The sequence below is a fragment of the Entelurus aequoreus genome, linkage group LG13 (assembly GCF_033978785.1).
Source record: "Entelurus aequoreus isolate RoL-2023_Sb linkage group LG13, RoL_Eaeq_v1.1, whole genome shotgun sequence".
NCBI classification, from domain to species: Eukaryota; Metazoa; Chordata; class Actinopteri; order Syngnathiformes; family Syngnathidae; genus Entelurus; species Entelurus aequoreus.
The window spans coordinates 5,113,559-5,136,058 of NC_084743.1; the positions used below are offsets into that span (position 1 = coordinate 5,113,559).

The 22,500-nt window shown below is 31.1% G+C and overlaps 1 protein-coding gene across 4 annotated transcripts in view; it reads right to left on the minus strand.

The window, feature by feature from the left end:
• Positions 1-22,500, minus strand: part of kcnab1a (potassium voltage-gated channel subfamily A regulatory beta subunit 1a) — a 116,486-nt gene that overhangs the window by 6,878 nt on the left and 87,108 nt on the right. For all 4 annotated transcript variants that reach the window (XM_062067284.1, XM_062067281.1, XM_062067283.1 and 1 more), the window contains 7 exons: positions 12,749-12,828; positions 12,622-12,666; positions 10,438-10,482; positions 10,068-10,111; positions 9,916-10,002; positions 4,906-4,991; positions 1,903-2,023 (listed from right to left, as the gene is read on the minus strand). In XM_062067284.1, the coding sequence (XP_061923268.1) occupies positions 1,903-2,023; positions 4,906-4,991; positions 9,916-10,002; positions 10,068-10,111; positions 10,438-10,482; positions 12,622-12,666; positions 12,749-12,828 (508 nt within the window). The remainder of the gene's footprint in view (positions 1-1,902; positions 2,024-4,905; positions 4,992-9,915; positions 10,003-10,067; positions 10,112-10,437; positions 10,483-12,621; positions 12,667-12,748; positions 12,829-22,500) is intronic.

Sequence of the window (22,500 nt, forward strand, 5' to 3'; positions counted from 1 at the left end):
GTCTTGTCTATGTTCATTGTCCTCCAGAATCAGCTCCTTGGTCTTGTCTATGTTCATTGTCCTCCAGAATTAGCTCCTTGGTCTTGTCTATGTTCATTGTCCTCCAGAATCAGCTCCTTGGTCTTGTCTATGTTCATTGTCCTCCAGAATCAGCTCCTTGGTCTTGTCTATGTTCATTGTCCTCCAGAATTAGCTCCTTGGGTCTTGTCTATGTTCATTGTCCTCCAGAATTAGCTCCTTGGGTCTTGTCTATGTTCATTGTCCTCCAGAATTAGCTCCTTGGGTCTTGTCTATGTTCATTGTCCTCCATAATTAGCTCCTTGGTCTTGTCTATGTTCATTGTCCTCCAGAATTAGCTCCTTGGGTCTTGTCTATGTTCATTGTCCTCCAGAATTAGCTCCTTGGGTCTTGTCTATGTTCATTGTCCTCCAGAATCAGCTCCTTGGTCTTGTCTATGTTCATTGTCCTCCAGAATTAGCTCCTTGGTCTTGTCTATGTTCATTGTCCTCCAGAATTAGCTCCTTGGTCTTGTCTATGTTCATTGTCCTCCAGAATTAGCTCCTTGGTCTTGTCTATGTTCATTGTCCTCCAGAATTAGCTCCTTGGTCTTGTCTATGTTCATTGTCCTCCAGAATTAGCTCCTTGGTCTTGTCTATGTTCATTGTCCTCTCCGTAGGCAGTGACTTTTTGGACCAGCTCCCAGTAAGAGGACTCACCCGTCCCTCTGAGGAGGCCGAGGACGGTGGTGTCGTCTGCATATTTGATGATGGTGCTGTTGTTGTCCTGGGGGAGATGCGGTCTTATTTGTAGGGCTGAGGCAGCAACCCTGGGGACTTCCTGTGCTGATTGTGATCTCAGCAGAGACATTCGTTCCCGTCCTCACCCCCTGTGGTCTGTCTATAAAGAAGTCCAGTATCCAATTGCAGGTGGGTGTCTGTACTCCAAGGCCTGTCAGCTTCGTTGGTCGAATGGTGTTGAAGGCGGAGCTACAATCCAGAACGTGGGTCTGTGTTGTTAACGTCCAGATATTCCAGTGTGGAGGGAAGTGCCAGGGCCACTTGGCCACCGATCTGTTGGTGTGGTCAGCAAACTGTAGGGGGTCTATAGAGTCTGGAATCTCAGGGTTGATGTGGTGAAGGACCAACTTGTCCAAACACTTAATGGCCACCAGTCTAAAGTCATTCATCGTGGTTGTGTGGTTTTGTAGGGACAGGAACTATGACAGGTGATTTAAAAGTGCGTGTGACGGTGTTGAAGTCGTCTGTGCACACCTCTGCCAGTCCTTCAGCTCAGGCTTTTAGGACTCTTGGTGCCACCCCAGCAGGTTTGTGGGGGTTCACCTTTTTCAGAGCCTGAAGGACTTGTGTGTGTTACTTGCGGTGTGGTCTCCTCTGCCGGTCAAATCTGCCGTAGAAACTGTTCAGTGTGCCTGGTAGGGTGGAGTCGATAACTTTGTGTTGCTTCTGTGGTTGTAGATGGACTCTACACGCTCCTTGTGTTGTTGTCCATGGAAGAGTTTTCAAGTTTTAGAGGGTAAGTTCTTTTGGCAGCTCTGAGGAACTTCTGTGGTTGGTGTAGCGAGCAGGTTTGTACTCCCCACGCATGTCATTAGCGAATATGCACAACGACTTCTGTTTTGTTCGCTCAGCCGTTTTACTGCCTTGTCACAGACACCGTTTGGAAACACTTAATGTATGCAAATAAACATTTACAGAATATTTCTGTGTAAATAAGTCATTACACAACATAAATACCTGCGGTGTGACTAATATAAGTACATGTTTTTTTCCTTTTACAATTTAGTGGGTGGAGCTTATATGCCAGTCAGCTCTACAGTCAGAAAATACTGTAATAAGTGAAAAGTAGCAAAAAGGATGATCAAATAAAAAAAAGAGTCCTTGCCTATTTTGTGGTAAAGTTCGGGCAGTTGAATCTCCACCTTCTCCCTCTGGAAGAGATGATACTCGGCCTGCTCACACACTGGAGGGATCAAATTAAACTGTCTGGCCACAGAGTACGCCTCCTTCAAAACAAAACATTTTGCAAGTGTCAGAGAAGAAGCAGCACTCGTGCTTCTTGGTCACATGACCAACAACACACAACACAAATGGACACATATATATATATATATATATATATATATATATATATATATATATATATATATATATATATATATATATATATATATATATATATATATATATATATATATATATATATATATATATATATATATATATATATATATATATATATATATATATATATATATATATATATATATGTATGTGTGGGGAAAAAAATCACAAGACTATTTCATCTCTACAGGCCTGTTTCATGAGGGGTTTACCTCAATCCTCAGGAGATTTTTCCCCCACACATAAATATTACACTCTACCACGGTATCGAGCACTATTTTTTGGATAATCTAATTAAGACATATATATATATATATATATATATATATATATATATATATATATATATATATTAGAGATGTCCGATAGTATCGGTCTGCCGATATTATCGGCCGATAAATGCGTTAAAATGTAATATCAGAAATTATCGGTATCGTTTTTTTTATTATCAGTATCGTTTTTTTTTTGTTGTTTTTTAAAAATTGAATCCACATAAAAAACACAAGATACACTTACAATTAGAGCACCAAGCCAAAAAACCTCCCTCCCCCATTTACACTCATTCACACAAAAGGGTTGTTTCTTTCTGTTATTAATATTCTGCTTCCTACATTATATATCAATATATATCAATACAGTCTGCAAGGGATACAGTCCGTAAGCACACATGATTGTGCGTGCTGCTGCTCCACTAATAGTACTAACCTTTAACAGTTAATTTGACTCATTTTCATTCATTGCTAGTTTCTATGTAACTGTTTTTATATTGTTGTACTTTCTTTTTTATTCAAGAAAATGTTTTTAATTTATTTATCTTATTTTATTTTATAATTTGTTTTAAAAAGTACCTTATCTTCACCATACCTGGTTGTCCAAATTAGGCATAATAATGTGTTAATTCCACGACTGTATATATCGGTTGATATCGTTATCGGTTGATATCGGTATCGGTAATTAAAGAGTGCGACAATATCGGATATCGGCAAAAAGCCATTATCAGACATCCCTAATATATATATATATATATATATATATATATATATATATATATATATATATATATATATATATATATATATACATACAGTATATATATACTGTATATATATATATACTGTATATATATATATATATATATACAGTATATATTTATACAGTATATATATATGTATATATATATATATATATATACAGTATATATACAGACAGTATATATATATGTATATATATATATATATATATATATATATATATATATATATATATATATATATATATATATATATATATATATATATATATATATATATATATATATATATATATCAACAGTGTTTTAGCTACTTCTAAATCACTAATCCTGGCCTCCATGGCAACAAATAAAGTATGTTTCTTATAAGTACCATTATCACTGGAAGACGAGGAATAGCTAAACATGCTTCACTACACACCGTAGGAGGATACAATAGCTCACTGGCGTCACAATGTAAACAAACACCATGGGTGGATCTACACCTGACATCCACTGTAATGATACCAAGTACAAGAGCGTTTCTAGTCGATACTACTATGATTACATTGATATTTTTTAGCATCACAAAATATTTTTTCCTTTTTAAAAAAATCCTATTATGTTTATAAAGTCAGGAAATATGTCCCTGGACACATGAGGACTTTGAATATGACCAATGAATGATCCTGTAACTACTTGGTATCGGATCCATACCTAAATGTGTGGTATCATCCACAACTAATGTAAAGTATCAAAGTAGAGAAGAATAAGTGATTATTACATTTGAACAGAAGTGTAGATAGAACATGTTCAAACAGAAAATAAGCAGAAATTAACAGTAAATGAACAAGTAGATTAATAATACATTTTTACAGTTTGTCCCTCATAAAGTGTACAAAATAATAGGTGTATAAATGACACAATATGTTACTGCATAATTAAGAGTCTTTGTTTGTTTACTTACTACTAAAAGACAAGTTGTCTAGTATGTTCACTATTTTATTTAAGCACTAAATGACAATAATAAACATATGTTTCGTGTACACTAACATTTTTTGTTCAAATTAAGACAATAATGACATTTTTTGTGGTCCCCTTTATTTAGAAAAGTATCGAAATACATTTTGGTACCGGTACCAAAATATTGGTATCGGGTCAACACTAATGTTAGTAAAGTTAAAGTACCAATGATTGTCACACACACACACTAGGTGTGGTGAAATTTGTCCTCAGCATTTCACCCATCCCCTTGATCACCCCCCGGGAGGTGAGGGGAGCAGTGGGCAGCAGCGGTGGCCGCGCCCGGGAGTCATTTTTGGTGATTTAACCCCCAATTCCAACCCTTGATGCTGAGTGGCAAGCAGGGAAGAATGCTGGTATGAGCTTTTAAACATAACCCGTTAAATGCTGCCAATCAAATGGTGAATAAGATAGTCTTTAGGGTGTAAATCTGACTGTGATGAAGTCAGTGCCTCACCAGCCATGAACCTCACTGCACACACATATACATATATATACATATATATATATATATATATATATATATATATATATATATATATATATATATATATATATATATATATATATATATATATATATATATATATATATATATATATATATATATATATATCATATATATATATATATATATATATATGAATATGAGCCTGGGGGCCACAAACTATGACTTAATATGAGCCTGGGGGCCGTGAGTTTGAGACCCTGATGAATAAATAGTCTCCTCACCATAATTTCCATGGCTGTCCATCGAGATGTTCCCCAATACATGGCCATACCTTGGTTGATCACGTAGGTCATGGCCCTGACGATCTCTGTTCTCACACACACACACACACACACACACACACACACACACACACACACACACACACACACACACACACACACACACACACACACACACACACACACACACACGCACGCACACACACGTTAATCAGTTGGTTAAGTCTAATAAGAAATAAATAATCTATTTCATGAGCCTGAGAAGTATTTGAACAATTGATAAGAGTCAGTCAGTCAATCACATTCTGTACACGTTAAAAGTGTGTTTATGGAACTTGCGTACTCGTTAAAAGTGTGTTTATGGAACTTGCAAAAACCCGTGCAGAGATTTGAACTAGGATCCCCTGACTGTGAGGCAGACGTGTTCACCACTGACCCTACCGCGCTGGCTCATCAAAAAACACAAATGTTTGTATTTTTTTAGACGTTTTCTGATTAAAAGTCTACATCGGAGGTGTCCAAAGTTGTTATTGACCCACATTGTAAAAGTACTATAACAACAATAACAAAAGAGCAAACAAGTGAAATGTAACAAGAAAAAGTTGCAATGTTGACTCTAATAAGACAAAGATTTTTAACTTCATTAAAGCTGTCATTGCTCAAAAAATAATAATGAATCAAATCCAGTGTTGGGAATTATTGACAGATTTGAGGCTCCGATTACTTCACATCAAATATTACACTTTGACATTTTTTGGGGGGGAAAATATTGCATATTTTGTGTGTTTGTTGTATAAAAAATGAGCCTTTTATGACAAAATGGGCATTAAATAAAACAAAAAAATGTGTTAAAAAAATAATAAAAATGTATAATCAACCGATAGAGCTGAAGTTGTGTGAAAAAAATAAATAATATAATGTATGGCTTATTGTTATGAGTGGGGCCCTTCAGGGTCCCTTAGAATTTTAGTGGAATTGTTTTTCTTTTGAAACTGTCATTACTCCAAATATAATAATGAATCAAATACAATGTTAGGAATTATTGATCTATTTTAAGGCTCACATCAAATATTCCACATTGAAATTAGTTTGGGGGAAAATATTGCATATTTTGTGTTTTTATCATTAAAAAAAAACCAAGGTTTTCTTTAACAAAAAGGGCAGAAAACAACAATGGCAGATACATCTGAAGTTGATTGAAATATTTAAACATTGAATAAAATGTGTGTATATATATATATATATATATATATATATATATATATATATATATAGATATAAATGTCATATTTCAAATTTGAGAGTATATACATGTAGAGCAGGGGTCACCAACGCGGTGCCCGCGGGCACCAGGTAGCCCGTAAGGACCAGATGAGTAGCCCGCTGGCCTGTTCTAAAAATAGCTCAAATAGCAGCACTTACCAGTGAGCTGCCTCTATTTTTTAAATTGTATTTATTTACTAGCAAGCTGGTCTCGCTTTGCCCGACATTTTTAATTCTAAGAGAGACAAAACTCAAAATAGAATTTGAAAATCCAAGAAAATATTTTAAAGACTTGGTCTTCACTTGTTTAAATAAATTCATTATTTTTTTTACTTTGCTTCTTATAACTTTCAGAAAGACAATTTTAGAGAAAAAATACAACCTTAAAAAAGATTTTAGGAATTTTAAACACATATACCTTTTTACCTTTTAAATTCCTTCCTCTTCTTTCCTGACAATTTAAATCAATGTTCAAGTAATTCTTTTTTTTTATTGTAAAGAATAATAAATACATTTTCATTTAATTCTTCATTTTAGCTTCTGTTTTTTCGACGAAGAATATTTGTGAAATATTTCTTCAAACTTATTATGATTAAAATTCAAAAAAATTATTCTGGCAAATCTAGAAAATCTGTAGAATCAAATTTAAATCTTATTTCAAAGTCTTTTGAATTTCTTTTAAAAATTTTGTTCTGGAAAATATAGAAGAAATAATGATTTGTCTTTGCTTGGTCCAATTTGTTATATATTCTAACAAAGTGCAGATTGAATTTTAACCTATTTAAAACATGTCATCAAAATTCTAAAATTAATCTTAATCAGGAAAAATGACTAATGATGTTCCATAAATTCTTTTTTTAATTTTTTCAAAAAGATTCGAATTAGCTAGTTTTTCTCTTCTTTTTTTCGGTTGAATTTTGAATTTTAAAGAGTCTAAATTGAAGATAAACTATGTTTCAAAATTTGATTGTCATTTTTTTGTGTTTTTTCCTCTTTTAAACCGTTCAATTAAGTGTAAATATCATTAATTATTAATAATAACATAGAGTTAAAGGTAAATTGAGCAAATTGGCTATTTCTGGCCATTTATTGAAGTGTGTATCAAACTGGTAGCCCTTCGCATTAATCACTACCCAAGAAGTAGCTCTTGCTTTCAAAAAGGTTGCTGACCCCTGATGTAGACTATATAGTAGTCTGGAGTAAAGTATGTATATAAAAATGTGAAGTCAACAATAAATAAGTGTGGATGCAATTACTGCCGACTCATCAGTGATGCCTCCAGAGAAGCAAAATAAAATAAGGTTGGCTGTAATGATGCAATTAGTGCAAGACTGCTGACACTGCATATTTATATTTACTACTAGTCAGTGATGTCATCATCACTAGGATGAAAGTCTGGCTAAACTACATATTTACTGTAGTTAGTATGTAGGCAAGCACCACATTTACAGTTTAAACGTGAGTGTGTGTGTGTGTGGGTGTGTGTGTGGGGGTGTGGGGGGGGGGGGGGGCATTCGCTGGGGGCTTAAAGCAGACTGCATGTAAAGTAATATATATATACACTAGCGTTCAAAAGTTTGGGGTCACATGTAAATGTCCTTATTTTTGAAGGAAAAGCACTGTACTTTTCAATGAAGATAACTTTAAACTAGTCTTAACTTGAAAGAAGTACACTCTATACATTGCTAATGTGCTAAATGACTATTCTAGCTGCAAATGTCTGCTTTTTGGTGCAATATCTACATAGGTGTATAGAGGCCCATTTCCAGCAACTATCACTCCAGTGTTCTAATGGTACAATGTGTTTGCTCATTGGCTCAGAAGGCTAATTGATGATTAGAAAACCCTTGTGCAATCATGTTCACACATCTGAAGACAGTTTAGCTCGTTACAGAAGCTACAAAACTGACCTTCCTTGGAGCAGATTGAGTTTCTGGAGCATCACATTTGTGGGGGTCAATTAAACGCTCAAAATGGCCAGAAAAAGAGAACTTTCATCTGAAACTCGACAGTCTATTCTTGTTCTTAGAAATGAAGGCTCGAACACAAAATTGTTTGGGTGATCCCAAACTTTTGAACGGTAGTGTATATATATATATATATATATATATATATATAGCTATATTTGAGCTCATTTAATTTTCTTTATTTCCGTCCCCTGTGTATATAATTTATATTTTATCTATTTATTTATTTATATATATATATATATATATATATATATATATATATATATATATATATATATATATATATATATATATATATATATATATATATATATATATATATATATATATATATATATATATATATATATATATAGCTATATTTGAGCTCATTTAATTTTCTTTATTTCCGTCCTCTGTGTATATAATTTATATTTTATCTATTTATTTTTATATATATATATATATATATATATATATATAGCTATATTTGAGCTCATTTAATTTTCTTTATTTCCGTCCTCTGTGTATATAATTTATATTTTATCTATTTATTTATACATATATATATATATATATATATATATATATATATATATATATATATATATATATATATATATATATATATATATATAGCTATATATAGCTATATTTGAGCTCATTTAATTTTCTTTATTTCCGTCCTCTGTGTATATAATTTATATTTTATCTATTTATTTATATATATATATATATATATATATATATATATATATATATATATATATATATATATATATATATATATATATATATATATATATATATATATATATATATATATATATATATATATATATATATATATATATATATATATATATATAGCTATATTTGAGCTCATTTAATTTTCTTTATTTCCGTCCTCTGTGTATATAATTTATATTTTATCTATTTATTTTTATATATATATATATATATATATATATATATATATATATATATATATATATATATATATATAGCTATATTTGAGCTCATTTAATTTTCTTTATTTCCGTCCTCTGTGTATATAATTTATATTTTATCTATTTATTTATATATATATATATATATATATATATATATATATATATATATATATATATATATATATATATATATATATATATATATATATATATATATATATATATATATATAGCTATATATAGCTATATTTGAGCTCATTTAATTTTCTTTATTTCCGTCCTCTGTGTATATAATTTATATTTTATGTATTTATTTATATATATATATATATATATATATATATATATATATATATATATATATATATATATATATATATATATATATATATATATATATATATATATATATATATATATATATATATATATATATATATATATATAGCTATATTTGAGCTCATTTAATTTTCTTTATTTCCATCCTCTGTGTATATAATTTATATTTTATCTATTTATTTATCTGTTTTTATATATTTTCTTGTTGGATGTATTTTTTTTTAAATGTGTATTTATTTATTTATTTATTTATTTATTTATTTATTTTTTCTATTGATATTTTATCTATTAATGTGTTTATTTATTTATTTTTTTATAGATACCATTTTTTGTTTTTATATTTTTTTTCATTGGATGTATTCTTTTTTAAATTTGTATTTATTTTTTTATTTAATAATTGTATTTATTTTCTATTTGATCTATTAATTAATGTTTATTTCATTTTCTTCTTATATTTGATCTATGTATTTTTTGGTTTGTATGTTTTTCCATTGTGGCTGCCTCACCCTCCATGGGGGTGTTGCTGTCAGGCCGGTTGGCAAAAACCACGTCCACGTACTCCAACTGCATCCTCTGCAGGGACCCTTTAAGACCTGAGGGGGGGGGGGGGGGCACTCTGTGGATTCACTTGATTTCCTTTGATGTGTGGAGGCCTTACCTTCAATAATGTGCTTCCTCGACAGACCTCTCTCCGTCTCCGCTCTGATCAAAGGGAACACGAAGGCTTTTATTTTGTTGGTACGTTGGACATTAGTGCAGAGAGCGCTCAAAAAGTTGGACATTAGTGCAGAGACCACTCAAAAAGTTGGTCATTAGTGCAGAGACCACTCAAAAAGTTGGTCATAAGTGCAGAGACCACTCTAAAAGTTGGTCATTAGTGCAAGGACAGCTCAAAAAGGACAAAAGAACATGCTGGAAAGTCTTTGAACAAAAGAGGTCCATGAACTGGAATCTAATGTTGGTGTAAATGTGTCCAGTTATTGTTATTGTTATTGAAGTTATTGTTTATGGACTCCAATCTGACTTACTTTCCTCCCCAATAGAGTTTGGTTGTGATGACCAAGCTGGATCTCCTGAAGAAAAAAGGAACAGAAAGAATGAAAGTAAGAGGACTTCCTTGGAGGAGGAGAGAAGTTCTTCAGTTCCGAGGCCGTCTAAATGATGAGGAGAGGTGACGACAACTGGAGTTCAACAATTGATTCTGCACAAGAAAACAGGTAGAAAACGCTCGTGAAAGCAGCGCTGGGGAGAGAGAGAGAAGTGAGCCATCTGAAGGTCGCAGCCATTGCTAGAATAGTGGCCCGTCTCTCATGATTTTGTCCATCAAAAAAAAAAAAAAATAAAATAAAATAAAAAATATATGTATACGTGTATATATATATATATATATATATATATATATATATATATATATATATATATATATATATATATATATATATATATATATATATATATATATATATATATATATATATATATATATATATATTAGGGCTGAAACTAACGATTAATTTGATAATCAATTAATCTGTCGATTATTACTTCGATTAATCGATTAATAATCGGATAAAAGAGACAAACTACATTTCTATCCTTTCCAGTATTTTATTGAAAAAAACCAGCATACTGGCACCATACTTATTTTGAGTATTGTTTCTCAGCTGTTTGTACATGTTGCAGTTTATAAATAAAGGTTTATTTTAAAAAAAATAAATAAATAAAAATTAAAAAATAAAAAATAAAAATAAAAAGCCTCTGCGCATGCGCATAGCATAGATCCAACGAATCGATGACTAAATTAATCGGCAACTATTTTTATAATCGATTTTAATCGATTTAATCGATTAGTTGTTGCAGCCCTACTATATATATATATATATATATATATATATATATATATATATATATATATATATATATATATATATATATATATATATATATATATATATATATATATATATATATATATATATATATATATATATATATATATATATATATATGTATGTGTAGGAAATAAATCACAAGACTATTTCATCTCTACAGGCCTGTTTCATGAGGGGTTTTCCTCAATCCTCAAGAGATTTCTCTTGAGGATTGAGGAAAACCCCTCATGAAACAGGCCTGTAGAGATGAAATAGTCTTGTGATTTTTTCCCACACATACATATTACGCTCTACCATGGTATCGACCACTATTTTTTGGATAATCTAATTAAGACATATATATATATATATATATATATATATATATATATATATATATATATATATATATATATATATATATATATATATATATATATATATATATATATATATATATATATATATATATATATATATACATATATATATATATATATATATATATACACATATGTATTATATACATATGTGTATGTCTTATATACATATGTGTATGTATGTATATACAGGTATATATACACATATATACGTATATATATACACATATATTTATACATGCGTATAAATATACATATATACATATATGTACATATATACGTATATATACATACATACGTATATACGTATGTATATATATATATATGTATATATATACCTATATACGTATACACATACATATATATATATATATATATATATATATATATATATATATATATATATATATATATATATATATATAAAAATATATATATATAGGTGTGTGTGTAGAGAAAATATAATAATATATCAATCAATCAATCAATCAATGTTTATTTATATAGCCCTAAATCACAAAAGTCTCAAAGGGCTGCACAAGCCGCAACGACATCCTCGGTATAGAACCCACACAAGGGACGTCGATGTGAATGACATATATTCAGTAACAAATGGTTCAAGATTGTCCAAAAAAAGGGATTAGATTTTAATTTTAATTTTAGGCAAAGTGATGCACTTTAAATCTTTTCTGTTACAGACTTAAAAACTATGTTAATAAAGTTATTCTTTGTCGTAAGTTGATGTATATTTCTTTTTTGTTTTGTTTTCTTTCACGTTATTAAGGAGACAGTGTTAAGAGAAAATAATTGCTTTAGGCCCAGAATACGTACAATATGCTAATAAAACAAAAATATAACCGGATAATCAGCCATAAAACTGAGAGTAAATTCCTAGCTGACCTCCTGATAAGATGTGTGATGGACTGACTTTACGCAGACAAGTCCAACATTGTCTTCTTACCTCCAGCTTTTCTTCTTGATAATTGTTCCGAGAATCACTTCCGCCCTTCAAAATAAAAGAAATCACAGACACGTGAAAGAGCGAACACCAGGAACTATCACACTACAGTGAAGGTGAGGCCACGCACCTGCCACCTGAGTACACCTCCGCTGTGTCGAACAGGTTGACTCCGCCCTCGTAGGCGATGGTCATCAGCTGCTCTGCCACCTGATTGGACGACACAAAGAGAACAAGGACACCTGTGAACGTCCATCTGTACACCTGTGTGTGGAATACACATATATATATATATATATAACATGTACAAATATGTACACTTGTGTGTGGAATACACATATATATATATATATATATATAACATGTACAAATATGTACACCTGTGTGTGGAATACACATATATATATATATATATATATATATATATATATATATATATATATATATATATATATATATATATATATATAGCATGTACAAATATGTACACCTGTGTGTGGAATACACACATATATATATATATATATATATATATATATATATATATATATATATATATATATATATATATATATATATATATATATATATATATATATATATATATATATATATATATATAAATCTCCTGAGGATTGAAGAAACCCCTCATGAAACAGGCCTGTAGAGATGAAATAGTCTTGTGATTTTTTCCCACACATACATATATATATATATATATATATATATATATATATATATATATATATATATATATATATATATATATATATATATATATATATATATATATATATATATATATATATATATATATATATATATATATATATAACATGTACAAATATGTACACCTGTGTGTGGAATACACATATATATATATATATATATATATATATAGCATGTACAAATATGTACACCTGTGTGTGGAATACACACATATATATATATATATATATATATATATATATATATATATATATATATATATATATATATATATATATATATATATATATATATATATATATATATATATATATATAAATCTCCTGAGGATTGAAGAAACCCCTCATGAAACAGGCCTGTAGAGATGAAATAGTCTTGTGATTTTTTCCCACACATACATATATATATATATATATATATATATATATATATATATATATATATATATATATATATATATATATATATATATATATATATATATATATATATAACATGTACAAATATGTACACCTGTGTGTGGAATACACATATATATACATATATATATAGCATGTACAAATATGTACACCTGTGTGTGGAATACACATATATATATATATATAAATATATATATATATATATATATATATATATATATATATATATATATATATATATATATATATATATATATATATATATATATATATATATATATATAACATGTACAAATATGTACACCTGTGTGTGGAATACACATATATATATATATATATATATATATATATATATATATATATATAGCATGTACAAATATGTACACCTGTGTGTGGAATACACACATATATATATATATATATATATATATATATATATATATATATATACATATATATATATATATATATATATATATATATATATATATATATATATATATATATATATATATATATATATATATATATATATATATATATATATATATATATATATATATATATATATATATATATAACATGTACAAATATGTACACCTGTGTGTGGAATATACAAATATATTCAGGACTATATTCCAATGGGATTCAGGACTATATTCCAATGGGATTCAGGACTATATTCCAATGGGATTCAGGACTATATTCCAATGGGATTCAGGACTATATTCCAATGGGATTCAGGACTATATTCCAGTGGGATTCAGGACTATATTCCAGTGGGATTCAGGACTATATTCCATTGGGATTCAGGACTATCTCATAATGTGACCTGAGTCTGAGGCCAAGAATCAGACTGGATCACTTTGGAGTGTTTAGACTGGAAGAAATATCCCCTCTGGGTCACTTCAGGGCAACAAAAACCCAATTATGTGTGCGGTGTACACGGAGCCAATTTGTAAGACACAAGACTGCGGGTAGCAGAAATCCCCCATGATGCATTGCTCAAGGGATTGCAGCCCTTGACCGAGTGCTTTGAAAACAAGGCAGAAACAAAATGAGCCAGAACCATCCATCTTTCATCACAAGGAGGTTCCTCATGGCCTTGCAAGGTCAGCAGACCTGGCCTGAAGACTGCTTCTAATTGGTCTTCAAGGAACAGACGTCCTGCACAGGAAAAGGTAAGTGCCTGTAAAGATCCGTACTACCACGACTGCAGCCAGTCAACGACTCATTTCCCTCAAATCAGGACCCGTTTGGACTTTTGTTGACAAATAAGTAGTAATAATGACTATTTTTTATTAGATTGTTTTATTTGTGCAGATTGTTTTCCTGCTCACACACTAAAGTGCCACAGACTGACAAATCTAAGGTTGCGGGGGAAAGTTTTGGTAGTTTTTCACCTTCAAAACCAGCACAATGTATACATTTGTTTTGTCAAAGAACTAGAAAAATGCACTCTCGGTATAGATTTTGCGTGAAGGCTTAGGACTGAAATGCTAACAGTTTACACGCTGGACCGACCATAGACATCTTATAAGTAGACGCAGCATTGGCTGCTGTGACGCGAGAAAGTGGGCCGCCATCTTGAAGTGGTGATGAGGAGCCGGCGAGCAGCCTAAACTGACAGTTGACAGGTAGAAAACAAAGATGCTAAACTGACAGTTGACAGGTAGAAAACAAAAATGCTAAACTGACAGTTGACAGGTAGAAAACAAAGATGCTAAACTGACAGTTGACAGGTCGAAAACAAAGATGCTAAACTGACAGTTGACAGGTAGAAAACAAAGATGCTAAACTGACAGTTGACAGGTAGAAAACAAAGATGCTAAACTGACAGTTGACAGGTAGAAAACAAAGATGCTAAACTGACAGTTGACAGGTAGAAAACAAAGATGCTAAACTGACAGTTGACAGGTCGAAAACAAAGATGCTAAACTGACAGTTGACAGGTCGAAAACAAAGATGCTAAACTGACAGTTGACAGGTAGAAAACAAAGATGCTAAACTGACAGTTGACAGGTAGAAAACAAAGATGCTAAACTGACAGTTGACAGGTAGAAAACAAAGATGCTAAACTGACAGTTGACAGGTAGAAAACAAAGATGCTAAACTGACAGTTGACAGGTAGAAAACAAAGATGCTAAACTGACAGTTGACAGGTAGAAAAAAAAGATGCTAAACCGACAGTTGACAGGTAGAAAACAAAGATGCTAAACTGACAGTTGACAGGTCGAAAACAAAGATGCTAAACTGACAGTTGACAGGTAGAAAACAAAGATGCTAAACTGACAGTTGACAGGTAGAAAACAAAGATGCTAAACTGACAGTTGACAGGTAGAAAACAAAGATGCTAAACTGACAGTTGACAGGTAGAAAACAAAGATGCTAAACTGACAGTTGACAGGTAGAAAACAAAGATGCTAAACTGACAGTTGACAGGTAGAAAACAAAGATGCTAAACTGACAGTTGACAGGTAGAAAACAAAGATGCTAAACTGACAGTTGACAGGTCGAAAACAAAGATGCTAAACTGACAGTTGACAGGTAGAAAACAAAGATGCTAAACTGACAGTTGACAGGTAGAAAACAAAGATGCTAAACTGACAGTTGACAGGTAGAAAACAAAGATGCTAAACTGACAGTTGACAGGTAGAAAACAAAGATGCTAAACTGACAGTTGACAGGTCGAAAACAAAGATGCTAAACTGACAGTTGACAGGTCGAAAACAAAGATGCTAAACTGACAGTTGACAGGTAGAAAACAAAGATGCTAAACTGACAGTTGACAGGTCGAAAACAAAGATGCTAAACTGACAGTTGACAGGTCGAAAACAAAGATGCTAAACTGACAGTTGACAGGTAGAAAACAAAGATGCTAAACTGACAGTTGACAGGTAGAAAACAAAGATGCTAAACTGACAGTTGACAGGTAGAAAACAAAGATGCTAAACTGACAGTTGACAGGTCGAAAACAAAGATGCTAAACTGACAGTTGACAGGTAGAAAACAAAGATGCTAAACTGACAGTTGACAGGTAGAAAACAAAGATGCTAAACTGACAGTTGACAGGTAGAAAACAAAGATGCTAAACTGACAGTTGACAGGTAGAAAACAAAGATGCTAAACTGACAGTTGACAGGTAGAAAACAAAGATGCTAAACTGACAGTTGACAGGTAGAAAACAAAGATGCTAAACTGACAGTTGACAGGTAGAAAACAAAGATGCTAAACTGACAGTTGACAGGTAGAAAACAAAGATGCTAAACTGACAGTTGACAGGTAGAAAACAAAGATGCTAAACTGACAGTTGACAGGTAGAAAACAAAGATGCTAAACTGACAGTTGACAGGTAGAAAACAAAGATGCTAAACTGACAGTTGACAGGTAGAAAACAAAGATGCTAAACTGACAGTTGACAGGTAGAAAACAAAGATGCTAAACTGACAGTTGACAGGTAGAAAACAAAGATGCTAAACTGACAGTTGACAGGTAGAAAACAAAGATGCTAAACTGACAGTTGACAGGTAGAAAACAAAGATGCTAAACTGACAGTTGACAGGTAGAAAACAAAGATGCTAAACTGACAGTTGACAGGTAGAAAACAAAGATGCTAAACTGACAGTTGACAGGTAGAAAACAAAGATGCTAAACTGACAGTTGACAGGTAGAAAACAAAGATGCTAAACTGACAGTTGACAGGTAGAAAACAAAGATGGTGTTCAGCGTTTTCCTGCTCAAATGAGCAGACTGTTGAAAATAGGAATCCGGGGATTACTTTTCACAAGTAAGATTTAACATTAACGTACTATTGGTTGTATTTTGTGAAAATAATATTACTATAGTTCTCTGCAAACCTATGGTGGCATCATGCCTTCAGTGTGCATATTGTATATTTCCACTACAGGAGGGCCCAGAGCCTACTCAAATATTAACACTGAACCTTGTTGAACAAATATGTCTAACCTACTTACAGTTTACCAGGAAAAACTTTGTCCAATGACATGAAAGCTTGTGTTAATCACAAAGATTATTATCAAGGCTTCGCTCAGGCTGATTACAAAAATAAATGCTAACCAAAAGAAAAAGAAAAATACATTTACATACAATCACGCAGTGCTAGCAAGAATACATTCTAACTCAGACCTGGGCATTCTGCGGCCCGCGGGCCGCATCCGGCCCTTTGTGCGTCCCTGTCCGGCCCGCATTAGGCCAATTATAAATTACAAAATAAATTTAAAAAAGTATCTATGTCGAGTGTGCAATACAACGGTGCTGCTTTTGTTTTGAAAATCGTTATTTGTATTACTTCCGTGTGGACGTATGCGTGATTGTGAGTGAATGTGAACAACTGCAATTACAAAATAAAGTTGAAAAAGCATCTATGTCGTGCGCGCAATACAACTGTGCTGCTTTTATTTTGAAAAGTATTATTTATGGGCGTGTGTCCGTGTGTAACCTGCGAGTGAAGGTGCACATGCAGCGACAAGTGATGCACGGTTTACACTCGAGACGCCAAAAAGAGAAAAGTTGATGAGGAATGGCGTGTTTCCAACAAGACATGGACTGCCAAGCAACGTTCCCTCTAAGGTGCGTGCCTGCGCAATTGCGCACTGCTCAAGCGTCTGCTGCGCGCAGCAAGTATATGCCGCGCACCAAATCAAATCCCATCTGAATTCTAAACAAAATAAACATATTTATTCTATGTAATTTTGCAATGCAACTTTGAGTGACAGTGACAACAAGCGGCCCTAATGGTGTTCATCAACACCGTTCAATTGAACACCGTTCAATTATTGTAACGTCTATCGAGATGCTTCGAGGCCAGGAATTATATCGATCACTTTATTGAGCAAAACTGTTTATATTCGGCCATAACCACACCAAAAACACGAGTAAAACAATTCTATCTGGAAAAACTAGTCATTTTCTGCCGTACAAACCAGGCCAAAAGCAACTTGTCATCTGTCACCAACACGCATAGCACTAAACCACTGGTGCGTTTATGGCCACACAAAAAGTCGGACAACTCAAACACCACACAAAGTTACACTATGACTCCTCAGTCATACGTGTGCTTATTTTACTGTCATTTATTATTAATGTTAATTTATATATATTAGTCATGGAATGCTGTTACACACACTATGTTGAAGTATTACTATTATTATTATTATTATTATTATTATTTATCTTACGGTATATATCAAAAATAATATTGAGCAAAATTTAATTGAAATATTGTCGATGTGGCCCTCCAGCAGTGCTCGGGTAGCTAATGCGGCCCCCGGTAAAAATTAATTGCCCACCCCTGTTCTAACTAATACTAATATGTATGTTTCTTGAATACATTTAAAGTGAAAATGAAAAGCTTAACCATTTTAGTAATTTTTTTGAGCTTAAGAAACTTTTTTTTGGTACATTTTGTATATTTTTTAAAATTTTTTACATACAATCACGCAGTGCTAACAAGAATATATTGATTGATTGATTGATTGATTGAGACTTTTATTAGTAGGTTGCACAGTGAAGTACATATTCCGTACAATTGACCACTAAATGGTAACACCCGAATAAGTTTTTCAACTTGTTTAAGTCGGGGTCCATTCTAACTAATAATAATATTGATGTATCTTAAATACATTTATAGTGAAAATGAAAAGCTTCACCACTTTAGTCATATTTTTTTGCGCTTAAGAAACTTTTTTTTTACATTTTTAATTTTTTTTATATTTTTAATTTTTTTTTACATACAATCACGCAGTGCTAGCAAGAATAAATTCTAATTGATACTAATATTTATGTATCTTAAATACATTTAAAGTGAAAATGAAAAGCTTCACCACTGTAGTCATATTTTTTGCGCTTAAAAAAACGTATTTTTTAAAAAAATTTTACATTTTGTAAATTTTTTACATTTTTAAAATTGTTTTTACATACAATCACGCAGTGCTAGCAAGAATACATTTTAACTCATACTAATATTTATGTATCTTAAATACATTTAAAGTGAAAATGAAAAGCTTCACCACTTTAGTCACATTTTTTTGCGCATAAGAAACTTTTTTTTTTACATTTTTTTATTTTTTTTACATACAATCACACAGTGCTAGCAAGAATACATTCTAACTAATACTAACATTTATGTATCTTAAATACATTTAAAGTGAAAATGAAAAGCTTCACCACTTTAGTTATATTTTTTTGCGCTTAAAGGGAAACTTCGGTTTTTTTCAACCTGGGCCCTGTTTTCATAATTTTTTCTGTATATTTGAGTGCTGGATAAAACATTTTTTGAGGTCGCGCCAGTATTGAGCAGGGCAGGCAGCCTCCAGCCCAGCTAACGCTCGTACACAGGGCAACTGGCTCTCGTCAAAATTCGGCCTATAAACATGCATTTTTTTCACACTGACAGGCTCAGATAGTTACAATGAGTGTCCGACAACATACTAGAAAGGAGAAATTAACGTATGTCTCTACCTTTAGCTGGAGATCGCTGTGTGTTGTGAGCTGTGTCCAAATCTCACAACGCTACAAATCTCGTTCCGAAATCTCGCGATAACTCGCGACAAAACACCGGTGGAAAAACAGTTACCTGACTGAGGTGAAGAGAGATGACTGAAGTGATTTTCTGTTGGATTACCGAAGACTGTTATTTTAGTTTTATAGTGGAGGCAGAAAATCACTTCAGTCATCTCTCTTCACCTCAGTCAGGTAACTGTTTTTCCACCGGTGTTTTGTCGCGAGTTATCGCGAGATTTCGGAACGAGATTTGTAGCGTGGTGAGATTTGGACACAGCTCACAACACACAGCGATCTCCAGCTAAAGGTAGAGACATACGTTAATTTCTCCTTTCTAGTATGTTGTCGGACACTCATTGTAACTATCTGAGCCTGTCAGTGTGAAAAAAATGCATGTTTATAGGCCGAATTTTGACGAGAGCCAGTTGCCCTGTGTACGAGCGTTAGCTGGGCTGGAGGCTGCCTGCCCTGCTCAATACTGGCGCGACCTCAAAAAATGTTTTATCCAGCACTCAAATATACAGAAAAAATTATGAAAACAGGGCCCAGGTTGAAAAAAACCGAAGTTTCCCTTTAAGAAATTTTTATTTTTTACTTTTTAAATTTTTAAGTTTTTTAAATTGTTTGAATTGGTTAAATTTTTTAAATTGTTAAACATTTTTAAATTTTTTAAATATTTAATTTTTTTTTTATTTTTTTAATTTATAAAATTTTTAAAATGTTTTAAATTTTTAAAATTTTTAACATTTTATACATTTTTTAAATTGGTAAAATTGTTAAGATTGTTAAAAAAAATTAAATTTTTTAAATTTTTAGAATTTTTTATATTTTTTACATTTTTTTACATACAATCACACAGTGCTAGCAAGAATACATTCTAACTAATACTAATATTTATGTATCTTAAATACATTTAAAGTAAAAATTAAAAGCTTCACCACTTTAGTCATATTTTTTGCGCTTAAGAAACTTTATTTTTACATTTTTTTTATTTTTAAATTTTTTTTACATACAATCACGCAGTGCTAGCAAGAATACATTCTAACTAATACTATTATTTATGTATGTTAAATACATTTAAAGTGAAAATGAAAAGCTTCACCACTTAGGTCATATTTATTTGCCCTTAAAAACCTTTTTTTTAAAACATTTTTTACATGTTATAAATGTTTTTACATACAATCCCGCAGTGCTAGCAAGAATACATTCTAACTAATACTAATATTTATGTATCTTAAATACATTTAAAGTGAAAATGAAAAGCTTCACCACTTTAGTCATATTTTTGCGCTAAAGAAACTTTATTTTTTTACATTTTTTATAATTTTTTTTTTTTTTTACATACAATCACGCAGTGCTAGCAAGAATACATTCTAACTAATCCTAATATTTATGTATCTTAAAATGAAAAGCTTCACAACTTTAGTCATATGTTTTTACATACAAACACGCAGTGCTAACAAGAATACATTCTAACTAATACAAATATTTATGTATCTTTAATACATTTAAAGTGAAAATGAAAAGCTTCACCACTTTAGTCATATTTTTTTGCGCATAGAAACCTTTTTTTTAAAACCTTTTTTACATGTTTTAATTTTTTTTACATACAATCACGCAGTGCTAGCAAGAATACATTCTAACTAATACTAATATTTATGTATCTTAAATACATTTAAAGTGAAAATGAAAAGCTTCACAACTTTAGTCATATTTTTTTGCGCTCAAGAAACTTTTTTTTAACATGTTTTTACATACAAACACGCAGTGCTAACAAGAATACATTCTAACTAATACAAATATTTATGTATCTATAATACATTTAAAGTGAAAATGAAAAGCTTCACCACTTTAGTCATATTTTTTTGCGCATAGAAACCTTTTTTTTTAAACCTTTTTTACATGTTTTAATTTTTTTTACATACAATCACGCAGTGCTAGCAAGAATACATTCTAACTAATACTAATATTTATGTATCTTAAATACATTTAAAGTGAAAATGAAAAGCTTCACCACTTTAGTCATATTTTTTGCGCTTAAGAAACCTTTTTTTAAAGATTTTTTACATGTTTTAATTTTTTTACATACAATCACGCAGTGCTAGCAAGAATACATTCTAACTAATACTAATATTCATGTATCTTAAATGCATTTAAAGTGCAAATGAAAAGCTTCACCACTTTAGTCATATTTTTAAGCGCATAAGAAGAA